Raw genomic sequence first — 19,931 nt, forward strand, 5'->3', positions numbered from 1 at the left:
TTTAACTCAGAAATACAGATAAAGCCATGTGCTTCTTTATCCTATTTTGGTTTGTGGCGTTATGATTAGGAAAGTTATTATGGGAAGTACTTTGCTCTTAACGTTGATAAGCATGAATACTTTAGGGGCTTGTAATAACATTTTGGTATGCTTGTGCGGTGCTCACTTGGGGGCAAGGATACATAATCATAGTGGAATATTAGTAAGATGCATGGGCTGATGGAAGGGTTTTAAAAAGGGGCGCGGCTTAATGGAGTAATGGGTGTTGTGTTCTGTGTGGCAGGAAGTGCATCTACAAGGAGCACATGAGTATCTGATTACAAAATTATAACATTGTAACATAGCATTATAACATTATGGCTTGCTTGGGGTTGAGGTCGGGGCTCTGTAAACCTCAAATAAGGATGACGTCTGAACATCTTGGTAAAATGAAGAATATCAATTTAACTGACAAAATGTTGTTTTTAAAGTTAAATCCAGTCGTTAGTGTAAAAATATACATGCTTCGGGGTCATGAGAGATAAAACAGTAAAGAGCAATGGACCGACCACCAAAGCAGAAGCTCCTGATGATCTGGTGACTGCAGTCTCATCAATAAGTCATTGTTCATAATGCACCATGAGAAGATGATGCTGGTAATGGCGGATGACTCATCAACAATCAACATCTTCAGGGCAAAGGGCCTGGTGCTGACCTACAAGATGTCATTCAGATTAAAAATGAAACCTGATGCCACAACATCACAAGACTGGTTATATTTCACCAAAACCACTTGATGGTGATAAAGATGTTGGTCTTTGTGCTTTGTTACCATCACGACACCATCAGAAGACGGACATTAAAGAGTTAGTAGTCTGTCGTCGACGTCACCCGATCTGCCAATGTGTCTGACTGCCCATCAATTCTCTCAACTGTCATCCAGGAAGTATCAGTGGTGGTCCAATACATCAATGAGGATTATGTGTTTACATTCAGAAAGGATTTACCAATTACAGTAAACGCTGTGATGCAAAGAATGGAGAAAGGACTATAGAAAAATTTGCCCGGCGATTTGTTTCTCGCTGCACCGAGCTGCTGACAGGGCTTATGGCTTTTGTCTAATTGCTTTCGGCTAAAAAAAAAAAAGTGTTCAATCCACACGGAAAAAAAAAAACTAGGCTAGGTTCTTAGTTATCTCAAAATAGATAAAGCTGAAGGCCTAAGTGTGTCTTGTGCCGATGCAAAAGAGACAATTTTAATGAGCATGATGTACAGAGCGAGTATGGAGAGATAAGAAGAATGATTTTGCTCATTTGTGCTGCACTCGTCTTCTAGCTTGTGTTGATTCCGTCCATGTTTAGACATACTTTCTCATCAAATTTGTGTGGGCTTTTTACTCAGTCTCTCAATCTGTGACCTCAATAAAGTTTACATACAAAAATGTTGTCATGTTGTTGCTACAAACAAGGCCTGAACTCCATGTTTTCTTCCATTTTTACTTCCAGTAATTGTGTGTCGCTGTATACTACAGTGTAACCCGCTTAAGTCAGTCTCGCTTATGTCGACAACCAGTCTATGTCGACAAACTCATAATGTCTTGGTCCACCGTGTTCTTCTTATTACTTACTAAAAAAAGTGTGACTGCTGTTGTCAACATAAAATTTGAGCGGCAAAAAAGTCATTCCAACAAATTTTCAGACGCATGGTATCTTTTAATTTGATTTAAATTTTCAGTTCATTTAGAACTGTTAATACATACAAATATATATAATCTAAGTCGTTTATCTTTCTGTTAATACGACAGCAAATGGTGACTCATAATGAGAAATTAATTTATAAAATGTAATTAATTTGATTACAATTTTTAATCATTCAATAGCCCTAAAACTAATATAAAATATAATAATGTCGGCAGGCTGCACGGCGGAAAAGTGGTGAGGGTGCAGGCCACACAGCTAGGAGACTCGAGTTCGATTCCACCCTCGGGATGACAAATCATCCTTTTATTGGCAATACGAAGCATCACTGTATCTTCTTCTCTCTTGAGCTGTCTCTAACTAGCAGGTGAACGGTACTGCCCCCTATAGCTCAACCCCTGAATCACAGTTCAATACCATACAAAATACTTTAATAGGCGGTTTTCTTAACAACCATTCTCCTTTTGTCTCTGGCCAAAGTCACAAATGTGCAAGTAATGGTTGATTTGGTTATGTCAGCCATTCGAAAGACATCAACAAAATCGTCTTTTTCTCTCACAAACTGGCTACGCCCAAATGAAACCTTAAACAAAAAAACTGCAAACTCTAAGCTTGCCCCTTCCTGGATTTTTAACGATCTATCCTGCTGGGAAATATTATTCTTGTTAATCTAATCCGCTTCGCTCTTCATCAGAACTAAGAGAAATTGACCGCCAACCTTTGTCGTCGCCTGCTGACCAAAGTTGAATAAGTCAGAAAGAGAAAAAGGCACAGACAGTGAGAGGCTTGGTGGGGTGGCACCTGACAGAGAATACAGGCGAGGACACCCTCTGGTGCCTTTGTGCTGTTGGCCAGGGGCCCGTCCATGACATCATCATAGGAAAAGGCTGCATAGGGAAAGGCCGGTCATTGCTGCCTCTTGTCACCCTGGCAACAGGTCTACTTCTGCACTTGTGTCTTAATTGAATCAGCTCTGGTTAAGAGTCTAAAATATTATTTGTTTTCCTCTCCTGTCTTTGATCTAGCCACACTTCATCAATAATCTCATTTGGAGCGTTCAGTGGCAGCACAAACTACAGCTCAGTCTGCAGGTTGCTATATAAAAACAGATACACAACATACTATCCTGTGAGTGTGAATGGTTGTTTGTCTATATGTGCCCTGTGATTGGCTGGCGACCAGTCCAGGGTGTACCCTGCCTCTCGCCCGAAGACAGCACCCCCGCGACCCTTGTGAGGAAAAAGCGGTAGAAAATGAATGAATGAACATACTATCCATGCATAAATTATTGTGTTAATTAAAATGGTCTTCTTAAAAGTCAACTGCAGGATTCTTCTTCTTGTTCCTGTGTCCTCTGCACTCTTTTCAGGATTCCTATCTCCTCCCCACCTCTTCACTTTTTTCACCATTCAAGCCAGTCAATCTAAGTGGATCGGCAGTGTGCCCACTTGAAAGAAATGAAGGAATCCCATTGTGGGAGAACAAGGGCCAAGGCTGGATAGACGTGTACAAGAGTCCAGGAGAGTAACACTATTTCTGAGCGGAGAAAAAAGTGTATTTGAAGACAAGATGCAACCAGGGTTATTCTGTGTATGGATGGGATAAAAAGAAAAGTCAGGGAGGGGGCGCCATAGAAGGGTCTTTGTGTGCGCCCTGTTAAATCAGGCATGTCACGGCACCTTTTGTAGCAAAGCCTCGCTAGGCTGCTGCGATAAGTGGCACGATTCTCTGATCCATACATGAAAGACTGGAGCAAGGGTAGGGGGGAGTAAAGGTGAAGAGGAAGCCTGAATAAAGGAAACACCTTGCATCATAGTGGTTTTTCCATGGAAAATGTAAATGTTTCGCTTTGTTAAGAAAGCCCTTCTCAACCACCTCTTTGTATTGATGAAGAATTGTCAGTTGAATGCATTCCCATGACCATGTCAATTTGGGGTTTCTCTACAGAAAAAAAGGGCTTGAACATTGCAACATTGTCATACCTCAATCTTAGAATCAGCGACACTCAGAATATTCTCATTTTGGGGAAGGGTACCAAAATATAATGTTGGCATCCACCCATAGGGCCCAAGCAAAGGGGAACAACATTACATGCATTATACATTAATTATTCATTAAGGGAGCTTTTACATGTTTACATGATACAAAACACCAGCTGGGGCGGCACGGCGGTCTAGTGGTTAGTGTGCAGACCTCACAGCTAGGAGACCAGTGTTCAATTCCACCCTCGGCCATCTCTGTGTGGAGTTTGCATGTTCTCCCCGTGCATGCGTGGGTTTTCTCCGGGTACTCCAGTTTCCTCTGCAATCTCCAGGCTCGACCGAAGACTGCGCACCATGCGGACACATTCCTTGTCCGCCCTGTCTTAAAACTTCACCCCCTCTTGTTCTCCCTCACACACACTCATCACACAGTGGGAGCCAACAGGCTTCCCTTTCATTCCCGACACTCCCGTTTTAGTCTCTTCACTCCCAGCACTCCTCGCCCGGTGGGAGGTAGCAGGAGATTTACAGAGACTGAAGTGATATCATTGTTAGCACTTGTCCTCTGCGCTCACACAGAGCTTAAAGTGTGTGTGATTGTAGGCGCACAGGTGACAGAAAACGGAGTGCATATGAGTGTGTATGTCTTCTGTCCCTGTCAAGATGGTTTGTTCCCACACAGCAGGGGGTGTGTCTCATGACTATACAGCTGTGTTTTTGTGTGTGTGTGTGTGTTATGCAGGGTGTATCCTAATGCCAGGGCAGGGGCTCCTCTTGGGGGGGGATTAAACTTGTGTTAGAGGATTTGCCATTCGCAATCAGTTAACCTCAACATTTAATTCTTCCAAAGAATAGACACTTCATTAGCTACAAAAACAAACACTATATGGGATCCAATACAGGAGGAGCTGTACCCTGTGCTCTATTTTGATCGTATATTTCATTCATTTTCTACCGTTTTTTCCTCACAAGGGTCGCGGGGGTGCTGGAGCCTATCCCAGCCGTGTCACACTCACATTCATACCTATGGACAATTTGGAGTCGCCAATTAACCTAGCATGAAGGAAACCGGAGTACCCGGAGAAAACCCACGCATGCACGGGGAGAACATGCAAACGCCACACAAAGATGGCCGAGGGTGGAATTGAACCCTGGTCGCCTCGCTGTGAGGTCTGCGCGCTAACCACTCGACTGCCGTGCCGCCCACAGTATATTTCATTTATTCATTCATTTTCTTCCGCTTTTTTTCCTCACACGGGTCACGGGGGTGCTGGAGCCTATCCCAGCTGTCATTCGGGCGAGAGGCGGGGTACACCCTGGACTGGTCGCGAGCCAATCACAGGGCACATATAGACAAACAACCATTCACACTCACATTCATACCTATGGACAATTTGGAGTCGCCATTTAACCTAGCATGGAGGAAACCGGAGTACCCGGAGAAAACCCACACATGCACGGGGAGAACATGCAAACTCCACACGGAGATGGCCAAGGGTGGAATTGAACCCTGGTCTCCTAGCTGTGAGGTCTGCATGCTAACCACTTCTCCACCGTGCCGTCCACAGTATATTTCATTATCAGCTACAGTGGGGCAAAAAAGTATTTAGTCAGCCACCAATTGTGCAAGTTCTCCCACTTAAAAAGATGAGAGAGGCCTGTAATTTTCATCATAGGTACGCTTCAACTATGAGAGACAAAATGAGAAAAAAAAATCCAGATAATCACATTGTTTGATTTTTAAAGAATTTATTTGCAAATCATGGTGGAAAATAAGTATTTGGTCACCTACAAACAAGCAAGATTTGTGGCTCTCACAGACCTGTAAGTTCTTCTTTAAGAAGCTCCTCTGTCCTCCACTCGTTACCTGTATTGATGGCACCTGTTTGAACTGGTTATCAGTATAAAAGACACCTGTCCACAACCTCAGACAGTCACACTCCAAACTCCACTATGGCCAAGACCAAAGAGCTGTCAAAGGACATCAGAAACAAAATTGTAGACCTGCACCAGGCTGGGAAGACTGAATCTGCAATAGTTAAGCAGCTTGGTGTGAAGAAATCAACTGTGGGAGCAATTGTGAGAAAATGGAAGACCTACAAGACCACCGATAATCTCCCTCGATCTGGGGCTCCACGCAAGATCTCACCCCGTGGGGTCAAAATGATAACAAGAACGGTGAGCAAAAATCCCAGAACCACACGGGGGGACCTAGTGAAAGACCTGCAGAGAGCTGGGACCATATTAACGAAGGCTACCATAAGTAACACACTCCGCCGCCAGGGACTCAAATCCTGCAGTGCCAGACGTGTCCCCCTGCTGAAGCCAGTACATGTCCAAGCCCGTCTGAAGTTTGCTAGAGAGCATTTGGATGATCCAGAAGAGGATTGGGAGAATGTAATATGGTCAGATGAAACCAAAATAGAACTTTTTGGTATCAACTCAACTCGTCGTGTTTGGAGGAGAAAGAATGCTGAGTTGCATCCAAACAACACCACACCTACTGTGAAGCATGGGGGTGGAAACATCATGCTCTGGGGCTGTTTTTCTGCAAAGGGACCAGGACAACTGATCCGTGTAAATGGGAGAATGAATGGGGCCATGTATCGTGAGATTCTGAATGAAAACCTTCTTCCATCAGCAAGGGCACTGAAGATGAAACGTGGCTGGGTCTTTCAGCATGACAACGATCCCAAACACACCGCCCGGGCAACGAAGGAGTGGCTTCATAAGAAGCATTTCAAGGTCCTGGAGTGGCCTAGCCAGTCTCCAGATCTCAACCCCATAGAAAATCTTTGGAGGGAGTTGAAAATCCGTGTTGCCCAGCGACAGCCCCTAAACATCACTGCTCTAGAGGCGATCTGCATGGAGGAATGGGCCAAAATACCTACAACAGTGTGTGAAAATCTTGTGAAGAGTTACAGAAAACGTTTGATCTCTGTCATTGCCAACAAAGGGTATATCACAAAGTATTGAGATGAACTTTTGTTTTTGACCAAATACTTATTTTCCACCATGATTTGCAAATAAATTCTTTAAAAATCAAACAATATGATTATCTGGATTTTTTTTTCTCATTTTGTCTCTCATAGTTGAAGCGTACCTATGATGAAAATTACAGGCCTCTCTCATCTTTTTAAGTGGGAGAACTTGCACAATTGGTGGCTGACTAAATACTTTTTTGCCCCACTGTATATTTTTGTCTATATGTGCCTTGCGATTGGCTGGCGACCAGTCCAGGGTGTAACCTGCCACTTGCACAAAGTCTGCTGAAGTCATACCCCCAAACCCAGGAGGATAAGTGGCATAGAAAATGGATGGTTGGATGTCTAATATATTAGATAATACAAGTGTCTGTGACTATAGGGGTGTTAGTTCATGTCTAGAGGGCTCCAATACTGTTAAAAAGAAGGTCTAAGCTCTATGCTCTAACAAAACTTTCTATTTATAAATATAAAATCCTACTTCTCGTTAACTCACTCGTCCCGGTTGCGTGCGGAATTAATTAACCGCAATAAACTGTGTATTGGATCAAAATAGAATTTGCAGGTGTACCCAGTGAAGTGGCTATGGAGGGCCCAACTGCAGCCATCTTCAGCAGTGAAGCCTAGCAGTCTTTTCACATCCTGTAAGCTGATTATTTGGCAAGTGTTTTTTTGGGGTGAGCGGAGAAAGAGGATTTCAGAAAAAAAGGATATTAGGCTTTAAGTTGTTTTCCATCATGGTTGTTAACACCACTGCAATCCAATTGTTGTGAGACGTTTTTAAGGCGTTTGGTGCCACTCTTGTTATTTTGGGTGTCACCTTGTTTTCAGGCGAGACAGATGACATTTGCCGTGACACAACTGCAGGATTTGTGTCAAATACACTTAATACCTCGTGGCCGGTTGTTTTGCCATCCGTGTTGTGTAGAGTCTTAAGTAAACAGATTAGATAGGGTTCAGCTGTACATTGATACTGTCAATGTCCTTTGAGGCTACTGTGAAAGAAAGAAAAACAGTGGTCACTAAAATAACTTGAAGCTGATAAAAGTAATACAGAAAAAAACAGTAGTCTCTGAACTCAAATATGAAACATACAGAAAAAAGAAAGGCATACAGTACGTAATGTGAAACGTGCAGCAGAGTCGGCTATGTTCTAAGGATGCTTTGATGCATCTGACACAGTGTGTCTTTAAACTGTGTTGCCCAGAAAGCTTGGTCTTGACCCATGTGACGTGTCCTCCAACAGGACATTGACCCAAAACACACAGCCAATTGCAATCAAGAATGGCGAAGGGCCAAACTAGAACTAGCCTTCATTGAAATCCATTTGAACATCTACTGAAAGAGCTGAAAGTTCTCTTGAACCACAATTCAAAAGCAATGTCTAATTTACAGTCTAATATTTGATAAAGTAATGGAAAATCACTGGTGAAAATCTTTCAATTTTGTCATTCCAATGCACAAGTATTACAAATATGAATGATTTTTTTCAGGGACAAATCTAGCTGCCTTTGAAAGGCTTCTGAACATTGCAGCCATTGAAGATCATTGCAATTGGAGGTAACATAGCGCATGAAAATACACCACCGTAAATAACATCTAAGCCGCCTGAAGGAACTCGATGATGAATGACCGTTTTTGCAATTTTGTATGCATTTTGCAAAATGGCATTCATTCTCTGAGGGCACTAAACATGGCCTAAAGTGTGTCAATATGCACTTGTGTTTATATTGACAGTGTTGTCCCGATATTGACTGTTGTGGAGCACCCAGTTGTCCATCAGCTCTGAGAGCAAAACAATTTGCCACCAGCAACATACATAGAGGGACAATAATTTTATTGTTATTTTTGATCGTTTTAGCAGCATATACTGTATTGATCCAGTGGTACTGACAGAGTTTCTTTATTATTGCGCCGTACTCGAATGAATAGATCAGTGTAAGTGTCAATTTTGTCTGTGTGATTTATTTTCTGCACCATTACTTTTCATAATCAGACTTTCAAGGTTGTAGAGGAGGCATTTATAAAAATAAAAAAGGATAATTGGAAATGAATTCTGCATGCCCCTCTGTGACCACTTCTTTCTCACAGGAGGAATATGACATCACCTGAGGAGCTGGTGGAAGATTTTGTTTTCCTTCCATGTCTGCAAAAACCACATTAGTGCATCCTCCTTCCCCCACTGAAATGTCAGAACTCATTGATTCACCATGAACACAAAGCTGCAGGCAAACTCATGTTGGGTTTGTGTCTTAGCCGGGAGAGGCAATATACAGTATAAAAATCTGACAGCAAATTTAAAAGGTCAGAACTGGAAAGTTGCACGAAGAACACATTTGAAAAGGCTCATAACTAAAAAAAATTCACCAAAATTGAGTTAGATTCATCATATCTTCTTCAGTCATGCCATTAGAAGAATTAAAAGAATCATACTGTATGTCACAGGAGGGGCTCTGCTTGGTGTTGAGCTTAATCTTACTCTAAATCCACTAATCCCACAGATGAACGAACCCCTCACTTTGACACACACACACACTATTATTACCAGCATTGTGACAATCCCGCCCCACGTCACACCATCTGAGACATGCATACATATGAATACATTATCATAATCTGCAGCATTGCACTATATATCACATACATATGTTTACTTGAACATGCATGCCCTATGCACACATACACATGCATCTTCATTACACAGCATTTGACCTCGCATTGACTTCACTTAGCATACTGTAGCATACATGCATATGTTTACCTGTGAATACTCTCATTCATCCGGGTCATTGTATTCTCAGGGCACTGAATCGATTGCAACTGGACTGAGACAACGTGCATATATATATATATATATTAGATTAATTAATAGAGCTGTCAAAATATTTATCAAATTAATTATATTTGTCTAATTAATTAATCACGACTAATCACCATTTGGAGAACGCAGGCCACACAGTCAGGATGGATAGGTTACTATTTCAATTCACGGGGGGTGCCAAATCATTTCTGTCCCCCAGTGGGGCCATGACAGAAAATAATTGAGAAGCATTGCCCGCACCTGACCTTACCAGCAAATCAAGTCGTTTACAGCCGACATCATTTGAGTTTCACGACAAGGCGAAAGAATGATTGAAGGATTAAAGCAGCATATACATCTGAGTGCTGGTGTAATCAATCACATGTAATCTGTAATTATATAGACACAGTACACAGGACCCACTTAATCCTTTTGACCTGATAAAAAGAGAAATAGGACCAACATAAATGCAGATTTTATCACCAGTAGGGACTCCAGACAAGGATTATTATAATCATATTATTATTAGGAAAGGCACTGCAGAATGTAGGAAGCAACAGCAAAGGCTTTTGTCTAAAATAACATGTAAAACACACCTAATTGACTTAAAAGTTGAGCCTGCAGGATGTAATAATATTCACATGATTCAAGGTTTAAATAGTCTGCTTTTAGACTTTAAAAATGTGAAAAAGTGAGTCATTGCCCTGTGCGTAAGCAGGCAGACACCATTCTGGCTCGGCAAAGCTTCACTGGAGCAGAGCCAAGATGGCAGATGGACGCTTGTCTGTGGGGTTTGGATTCCTACAGGACCTCAAACACGGCAAACACAGACGACTGGCGGGAGGAAGATGCTGTTCAGACGTGGATGACGATATTTATTGTCTCGATCCTTGTTTTGACAATATTTGTTTCTTGGATTCAACTTTTCAAGTCAACCTTTGAGGGGGCAGCACTCTTAATTGAGGCTCTTCGTGGGTTTCGTTGTGCCGGCTTTTCTTGACAAAATTGATTTGCAAAGCTAAACAAATTGCACACATTTTCAGCCTTCTATACGCCACTCTTATGTCCTTTATTCACTCTCTGTCTTCTTCTTTCTGACTTTGCCGGGGCAGCTCATCCCTCTCAAGTACATCCCATTCCCATTTTCCATCTCGATTTGTCTCCCTCCCAGAGCAACAGTATGTGTGTGTGTGTGTGTATATATATATATATATATATACACACACACACACACACACACAGCCGGTTGCCACAGCAACGGAAGCAGGCCACATGAGCGGGTGGATGAACAAAAGACCCAGAGACCCTCATCAATAAAAAGAGAAAGACAGAGAGAGAATTCAGATTTCATTTTTAAGGCAAGGGGCTTGGCTGTGTGCGGGAAAAGAGAAGAGGGTGGGTGGGTGGACGGATGGATGGATGGTATAGATGAGGTGAGTTCATAGGCCTTTCATGAATATGTGAAAGGTTGACTCTATATGGGTTTTTTTAAACAGTGGAGGATTTCAGGTATGTATGTAAGAATGGAAACGTCTTGAAAATGCATATATATATACATATATATCATACTTGACCAGACTACGGCTGCACAAAAAAAAAAAAAAGATTCACACTAACATGTAATTTATCAATTTTTTTTACATTTTCTTTTAAAAGCTGTATAAGAAACCAACGCAACCTACTCAAAGAAAAGACTCACGCTGCGCGGTCGTTGGCATGGCGATCCACACTCACTCATCGCTTTCCTCATTCCCCCAGCACGCTTCCGACCAGGGCAAGTTGGTTGCGCTGCACTGGTTGTACCACTGACAGGCTATTCATGTCAGTTCATGGTAGGATACAATGGTATTTCTTTTGGCTTGTGTGCCATGTTTTTAACTTGATTATTTTCAGTTTTACTGTTAATTCCTATTTAAAAAATACTGGCCTCCGGGGTTCAGTGTTTTTTTTTTTTTTAAACATAAGCACATGGTCCTTAACTGGTGTGTGCGTGGAAAAAATATCGTCCCAGAGAATCGCAATTTTAGGTCACATTACTTTAAGGTGTTGTATCAATGAAGGTCCTCTGTACAACTAACAGCAGTTAAATTCCAACCCATAAAACATATGGAAATAATGTACAGAGAAGTCAAATTTCATGGAATTTAATATCATCTCATTATTACCATCGTAACCCTCCCCCCCAGGAGTGGACAATATCCTCATCAAATCTATAGAGTCATTACTCTTTGTTCTTAAGATGAACACATGACCTGGTGGCAATTGACTAAATAAACATACTGAGTATGATTAGAGCATGCCTTCAGGGTACTCAGCAGGAGAACCATTGAATATTTGAATATTCAATTTGCTGCCTATTAAAATTTCGTCACGGCCGTGTGTGTGTGGCGTGCCCTGAAAGAGTCCGGCCTTATGCAAATATAATTACACCAATTAAACCGCAGAGAGCCCTGGAGGAGTTTGTGTGGAAAGACTGGCAGCAGTAGTGTGTGGTGGATGTGGATATGAGAGAGACCTGCACTTCGCACCTTTCTCTCCACGTCCATTAGCATATTTCCCCACTCCACCAAGCCTACTTTGCGCCTGTCTAGAGGGAGTCTTGGCTTGCGATGGAAGCCCGGAATACATCAAGTAAAATAAACCCACCAAGCTGAAAACCATCTATAGCCTATGAAATATTAAACATTAAAACACGTAACATATTATCTAGGCTAAGTATATGGTTCTTTCAACAGAACACATAGGGCCTTTTCCTCAAATAAATTGCTTGAGCAAACTGAAAAACTGCATGGATCATTAGTTCATGTATAATAGGTCATCTACGATGATTGCGTGCAAAATTTTTAACAGGCACAAAAGTGGTGAGGGCCGCTGTATTTAATTGTGGATTTTGCGTCTGCTGCCGGCTATCACCATGGAGCGTTTGGGGGAGCAGAGTTGGAGGTCTCGGTGAAGGAAGCAAATAAACACACTGGTGAACTCCAGCACAGACACTGCATTCATAAATCCTTAGAATAATCGATTTGTAGAGACATGCACTGGGTATTGCAAGACTAGCAACCAGTTGGCAGTGCATCTCTTAAATAACGCAAGAGCCTGGGCTGCCAGGAAAAGGACTGTCACACATGCTCTGTAGCTTGAAGACGAAAATGGATGTGAATAGTAGCAGTACCTACATTATAGTGATCTAATTTATCTTATTTATTATGCATTGCGTAAAAACTAAGGCAGGAACAACATCATATTAAAAGCACTAAATCAGTACAGACCCACCATCCACCCACCAGTATGAGTCTGGAGTTTGTTTTTCAGAGAGAAGATCATAGGTTGCTCTGTGATATGTGCTAGCATCTATTAACTTAACCAAACAAATACGCACGTTCGCGCTCAAAAACATCATCATAGGTTTATGCATTCCCACATCAGCATTTGCGACCAAGTATGAGTTGAAAGAAAAAACTAAGAAAATACTATCTCATAGTCTGTGTGTGCCGTGTGGAAGAAAGTTAGATGGTGTGTTCAAAGACTGTTGAATAAGGTGGGACAGATCTCCACTTGCAACAAACAATATAAACATGCAAAACTGTGAGATTTCTGACTGTATATTATTTTTTATTGAAAACTGATATGCATTTACTATCATATTCATCATCCATCCATTTTCGATGCCGCTTATCCTCACTTGTGTCGCAGTTAGTATGCTGGAGCCTATCCCAGCTGTCTTTGGGCGAGATACACCCTGGACTGGTCACCAGCCAATCACAGGGCACATATACACAAACAACCATTCACACTCACATTCATACCTATGGACAATTTGGAGTCGCCAATTAACCTAGCATGTTTTTGGAATGTGGGCGGAATATCCGGAGAACACCCACGCATGCACTTGGAGAACATGCAAACTCCACACAGTGATGTCCAAGTGGCCATTAGAACCCAGGTCTTCCCGATCTACAGACTTTGTGGCCAACATGCTAACCACTTGACCACCGTGCAGCCCCATATTCATCATATATATATACTACATCCATTTAATTTGATGTAGTTATTAACACTTTAAGTGTTTTTTTTTTATTTTTATCGCTGCACCTGAAAGTTTTCCGGGGGCAGCCTTACAGCATGCTTGGGGTTATGATGTTCTCTTTTACACATTTAAAAACACTGTAAGAAAGCAACTTTTATAAAATTGGCTTCTTTATTTTATAATGTAAGAGTAACATCTACATCAACAATGTAACCGAAGACTCTTACAAAATCGAATCGCATGGAATCATATAATTTGTACACTGTGTCGAATCGTTCTTGAATAGTTTTTGAATTGCAGCGTAACCACAGTCATCCGGAACGCTGTTCTTTGCATATGCCATGCGAGAAATAGATGCAAAACTACCAATTGCGAACAGGTTCAGGGTTTGAAAAAATAAACGATTCCATTTAAGTTTCCGCTCTCCCAATACTGTGTGATTTATAAACATCTGCATATATTCTGCATATTCTTGAGGGCAAAAAACGCAACATTGCACATTTGACAGACGCAATCCTTGGTACACCCTGTTGGTAAATGAGGTTTTTGCTTGCAATCAAGTTAGCGTGTGTTTTTATGCATGGAATCCTTTAGTAGATCAGGCCCATAATGTGCATAATGATGATTTTTAATGCCACTGATCAAGTCTACAAGATATCCAAGCAGAAAGTCACAACATTGCAAGAGAAGCAGGGTTGAGTGACTGGCTGCACTGATTAAACGTGCTCTGACATTTATTGGTGATTTATGTGCGTGTTCCAACCCCCCAGTCCTCCGCTGCGAATCGGCATTCAGCCACTTTTGCCCGAGGTGGAACACTGCTGTGTCAGGATGAATTTACCACTGAAAAACTACCTGTTTGTGCCGTCTAAAAAGAGATACCTACCAAATCTTCTGACAGGAGCTCAACAGTCATCACAATGTAACCGAGGTGAATAGGATATGTCATGCCAAAACCAGTCATTTTTTTCAAGTTTGTTTAATGACACTATGTGAGGACTTTGCTTGAAAAACTGTTCAACATTAATGAGGCTGTATAGAAAATAGGGCAAATATGATAATTATATCCTCACCCCAAAATGGAAAGAGCCTTCAACGCTGTATGTAGCATCACTTAATGAGGTGCTTGTTCAACAAGACACTGTAGCCTACATACATAGAGAACATTTCCAATTACACTTCTCCCGCACAACACAATGACAGCCTGAAGCCTATTATGACTGCGGGAAGCTGCACATATGTGCACTAAATTACCTAATCAGTGATCTATAGTGTGCAATAATCTTTGTAATCAAACACTGAATGAACTAATCTGCTCCCGGCATGTAATTCTAATCTCTGGCGACTGTGTACTGTAATTATACCAATGTGATTTTACACAGTCTCAATGCAAAGTCTTTTTTTTTTTTTTTTTTTTTGGAATGTTCCACATCTGCTCTGGCCCAGGACACAACCGGCAGGGATAATTAAAACGTGAAATTTCCCTCGTTGTCTCTGAGAAGACTGAAACCTTCGCGCTATCGTGTGTGTCCAACTTTGTGGAAGGCTCTTTCGTGTTCCAGCATTAATGAGCTCAAACAAAACCGGTGTAGCTTGACACATGCTGGAACCAACTTAGGTCAGTCCTGCCTCTGTTGCCAAACCATCTACGTCGACCTCATGAAGTAGCGGTCCATGTGTTGTTATTATTTCTAAAACATGCCTGCATAAATCGGCATAATTTGAGACCCAAAGGGGTCATTTCTGTGAAAATGTGACTCATTACGTCAGTTTTAGAAACACATTATTTTTCATCCGTAGGCAAATTAGGCAAATTTTGCATCAAAATAAGGCTACAGTATGTATGACAAAAGCAAAAACATTCTATGTAGAAATGAATGCTCAGCACCAGCCTTTTGGCACCGCCATGTAGTTAAAACTGTACGCCGTTGATCACATGACATTTTCATCCGATTCGACTGCCAAGGTCGACTGTCAAATCAGATAACCCAAATGGAATTGCGGAATAGTTCAATATTCTAAGACACTCTTAAATAAAGCATATAGCAATTTTATATATACATATATAGCTTTTTTAGTGAAGGAAGAACTTTTGTTGTGTGCAGGGCTGTGTCGGAATCCGGATGATGTGTGATGCGCGACGAGTGTGACATGTGACGAGTGAGCGTTTGCACCTCGCAACAGACGTTGTGCACACTGATACACAGAAAAGAGAGTCGGCTGCATCTGTGCTTCAGAAGGCAGTTGCTTTTCATTTGGGTTTTCGTTTAATAATGTGAGAAGACGAGAAATAAATGCATACAAAAGCTGAGTTGTGAATACCAGTATTTTGTTCATGTTCTGTAAAATAAGCATATTGGCTTTGTTTGGCTTGAATGAAAAAATTAGTAGCTCTTGGCCATTTTTTCAGTTTTGTAAAAAGTAGCTCTCACAAGAAAAAAAACTTGGTGACCCCTGATATTGCCAGTAGTACATTTAAACATTTACACTGCATGTATGTGATTGGTATTGGTATCGGCCAATGAAATCCTGATAGTTTCAATTTCAGCGATGTTGATAACCGCCTATGTCAAAGTCAGCCAGTCCGAGGGGCATCGAGATAAAGAAGTTGCGCCGTCTTTAAAGAAAACATTGATCCAGTATTTCAGGTTTGTGTTGTAGCTGACAAATAAGTAGTTATTAGTCTAATATATCTTATTACTAAGGAATTATATTTCACAGACAATAAAAGGTGAGCTGCAGATCGAAAACAGGCATGCCTGCAATTGTGTCCTTAAGAGTGATTTCAGTGTTTCAGCTTAACTGACAATAAAGACATTTGTATGTCTTAAAGTGGTCAGATCATGTGGGTACACTATCTCTTACATCATGTCATCCACCAAGTTCATGTTCAACATGATGTAGGCAGATTATAAATTTGCTTCCTGTCTTCTTTCACCCCCCACCAGCCTTCAGAATCCCGTTCTAAGATTTATGGGCTGCAGCTCACCAAAGACGCTCCCCTCACACTATTGATGTCACAGCGAGACGAGTAACTCCGCTTTTGCAACGCTGCACTTGTTTCGACAATTAGATCTAAGCAGGGCAGAGGGCTCTGGCCGACCCCTCTCGGCCTCTTCCACACTGCGAGGGTGGCTTTATTGGATTAAGAGGACATTTGCATTGAGATGAGTGGAAGGCTGGCACCGGAGTACAGAGTGGGATTTCACGTGGAGGGCTCAGTGTGTAGCGTATTTAGGTCACATTTAAAGATATATGCATACATTAAGCAAGTGCACATGCATGCACCCAGGGGGATGTGAACAAGGGAAGTGAGAGGCATAGACAGACAGATACATACAAACAGATAAATACATACATACATACAGTGCTTAAGACGGAGAGAAACTGAGCGTGGCAGTTAAAGGGGGTTGATGTGGGCATAATCTACTTAATCTGATTGAGGCCAGTGTCGTCCTCTCGGGCTCAATAATTGATAACACCATCTGCTGTGGAATCAATCCACCAGGATGTGACACATTAGCAATCAGGTTAGAGCGATTTTAACTTTCTTCATACCATAACAAGTCGGCAATGGTGACTTTTATGACAACTACAATACAACAGAATGGATGTGTAGTCAAATAAGTCTTTGTCAAGGTTGGATTTCATTGTTTGTCAGTGTTCTAAAAATAATTGTGTAAACTTATAACCATACATGAAACGGTGTAATTTGACATGCTGTGTGCATATATTTTGGCTACTCCCTTGGATTGGCTGGTATTCAACACTTGGATTACTCTTTCACAGGCCACAAAATATGTACCTTTTGTGCTGCAAGGCAGGATTCCTTTGGGGCCACTGTCTAAGCCTTCATACTTCCTGGGAGACTTGGTGCCTGGTAGCAGAATGGAGACTGGGTCGAAGCATCCTGCAGAAAGAAGCATGAGCTGTAATGGCATAATGTCATAATACGCATATTTTGCATAACAATGTATGCATTCAAGGATGATTTTGTTGGCGTGCGGCCAATTCAGTGCTTTAACTTGAGCCTTAATCCAATTTTGAGGGCTACCTGGGATTAATGTTGAGACCTACATCACTCACTTACACAGGAGGGTCTATTGTTGGAACATCAGAGGTAAAGGTTTTGTTCCAATTATGGTACTCGCTCCGTGACCGATGAGCCACCATGAATGGGGATTGGAATGGGGATTTCACCTCCCCCCCCCAAAAAAAGAGGTGGAAAGTGCAGTCATGGGATCCAGAAACAAGAGGTCAACCCAGGGTAAGGGAAGGCTCCTGGTCAGGAGTGGACGTACTATTTATATGTGAGCAAACGAGAGTTTAACTAAATTTGTCGCAACGTGACTGTCTGCTTCTGTGGGGTATAAATCCTTTCGTGACCCCGTGCCCTAACCCTAGACTAAACCACACACACACACACATGCACTGTGACCTGGATTAAAACCAATACATACATTTTCAAGTAAAATAGTAACACAAGTCTTAAATGCACACCAACAGACTGGATGCAGCAATGCATATAAGACTGTGGGGTCCTTATATGAGCGTGTAAATATTAAATATAATGTGAGGCGACAATACACAGCCATGGCAAAACCCTTTAATGGAACATCCTTGCCTGGTTGAGATCTGCAGCTAATTTATGCCAACCTCTGCACTTAATGTATGCAAATGTGGGCTTCAATTCAGCATGGTAATCATAGTCAAAGGTGTCTGTCTGTCTGCTTGCTTTGTCTGTTTATGATGTGCATTATTTAAACTATTGCCCCCGGGTATACTATACCGGACACCCATCTATTATGGGTATATTCGTGCCTTCTCTCTCCAAACATTTTTTTTCCCCCACAAAAAACCCATGTCGCTCCTGTTACTCTCATGAATATCCATTTAAATACACCCAATGACCATTCCTCTGGTTACATCAATTTAATAAATGAACTAAATATACAGAAATGTTGTACAATAAACTGAGTAAAAATCCCTCTTTTGCAATCTTTGTTAAAATTGACAACATATTTGCAAATTTTTAAATGTGGCTAATAAATATCACTACGTTTACATGCATTCAATATTCCGGTTAAAGTCAATAGTACGGTTTCTGAAACATTCAGAATAACCCGTTTACATGCCTGAGCAAACAGGGTTATTCCTGTATACACGGTAATAACAAACAATAGGGATATCCCGATCAAAACAGCGACATTGTTACAATTGACAGCGTCTTGTCGCAATGCGTGTCATTTTAGCTTCTTCTTCCCGTATACAAAGACAAAACCAAAAATGAATCTTTCTTTTTCTTTATACATTAGTTTTTATACTTTCCTTAAAATGATTGATTAAAACAACATATGCGTATTTGTCTGGGAATGGTATGCTATTTGCAGAAGAAAAGGCGCAACAAGGTAGTGTCATGCAGACCCTGAAAAAGACGGTGAAAAGGAGGTTGGGGGAGGGATAGAATGTGAGAAAATATTGGGCAATGCTGCATTGTTAACTATCATAAAGAACCTTGCGCAGGAAGACTTATTTTTACACTTTAGCATTTAGTAATCTGTCCGGTTTGACTCTTTCTCGCAAATGACCTTTTTTATTAAAATGTAGGTAAAACCATTTAGAAAACATTTCACCTAGATTGTAAAGCAAAATGTATATTCAACAGTTTCATTTGCAATAAAAGGTAAGTTCAGTAGACATCTGCCCTGTTTTTTATTCTAAGATAATGGATATTTAGGCATTACGGGTGCATATGTCATTTGTGATTTTTCTCTATTTGTGAGGGTGGAGTCTCAGACCATAACCCCCACCAATAGCAGGGCTCGACTGTTTATCATTTTTTAGCATTAGCTTTACCTGTCCACAAGTGGGGAGTAGAGAACCTTGTTAAATGAGATTCCTTATTGTTGACTATTCAATAGTGATTCATCTGTGTAAATATGTTTTAACAGAGAAATGCAGACTCATGCAGACTTAATTCAAGGTACCCAAGCTCTAGCAGTGGCTGTCACAGATAAAAGCCATTCACAAAGACATTCAGAGTGATGTTTAGTCATTCAAATGCACTCGGTTGCCTTTGGATGAGATATGCAGTCTGTGAGTTTAATCGGGCCCGATTAGAGACGGCACCGTTCACTTCTTGGGAGCATTCTTGGCTTTTCTTTATCATCCTTGGCTCACCTCTGACCCCTCTCCTCCTCCTCACTCACCATCTTGGGCTCACAAATCCTTTAATCCGGGCTCCTCTGTGACCCCTCCCTTTGTTGTGAGACTTGGGGTACATGTCTGCTCCTTTGCCCCATGAAATTGCTCCGTACGTATTGCCAGCCTCTTTATAGGAGACCAAGGGCAGCCAAAAGAAAGCAGTGCATTACTTTTTTTCTTTTAAATAAAGAAACGACAAGTGACTTGTGAAGCATCCTTACATCACAGCTAATAAACCATATGGGGCTGAAGAGTGAC

At 41.4% G+C, this 19,931-nt stretch overlaps 2 protein-coding genes across 3 annotated transcripts in view; one reads left to right on the forward strand and one right to left on the reverse strand.

Annotated features, from left to right (window-relative positions):
- Window positions 1-19,931, forward strand: part of LOC131126257 (carbohydrate sulfotransferase 12-like) — a 138,992-nt gene that overhangs the window by 76,571 nt on the left and 42,490 nt on the right. The window lies entirely within an intron of this gene.
- Window positions 1-19,931, reverse strand: part of m1ap (meiosis 1 associated protein) — a 38,748-nt gene that overhangs the window by 17,422 nt on the left and 1,395 nt on the right. For both annotated transcript variants that reach the window (XM_078795786.1, XM_078795787.1), the window contains exon 2: window positions 17,275-17,379. In XM_078795786.1, coding sequence (XP_078651912.1) covers window positions 17,275-17,379 — 105 coding nt within the window. The remainder of the gene's footprint in view (window positions 1-17,274; window positions 17,380-19,931) is intronic.

This window comes from Doryrhamphus excisus, linkage group LG2 (assembly GCF_037039965.1).
Source record: "Doryrhamphus excisus strain RoL-2023G ecotype Guam linkage group LG2, RoL_Dexc_Guam_v1.1, whole genome shotgun sequence".
In the NCBI taxonomy this organism is placed as follows: domain Eukaryota; kingdom Metazoa; phylum Chordata; class Actinopteri; order Syngnathiformes; family Syngnathidae; genus Doryrhamphus; species Doryrhamphus excisus.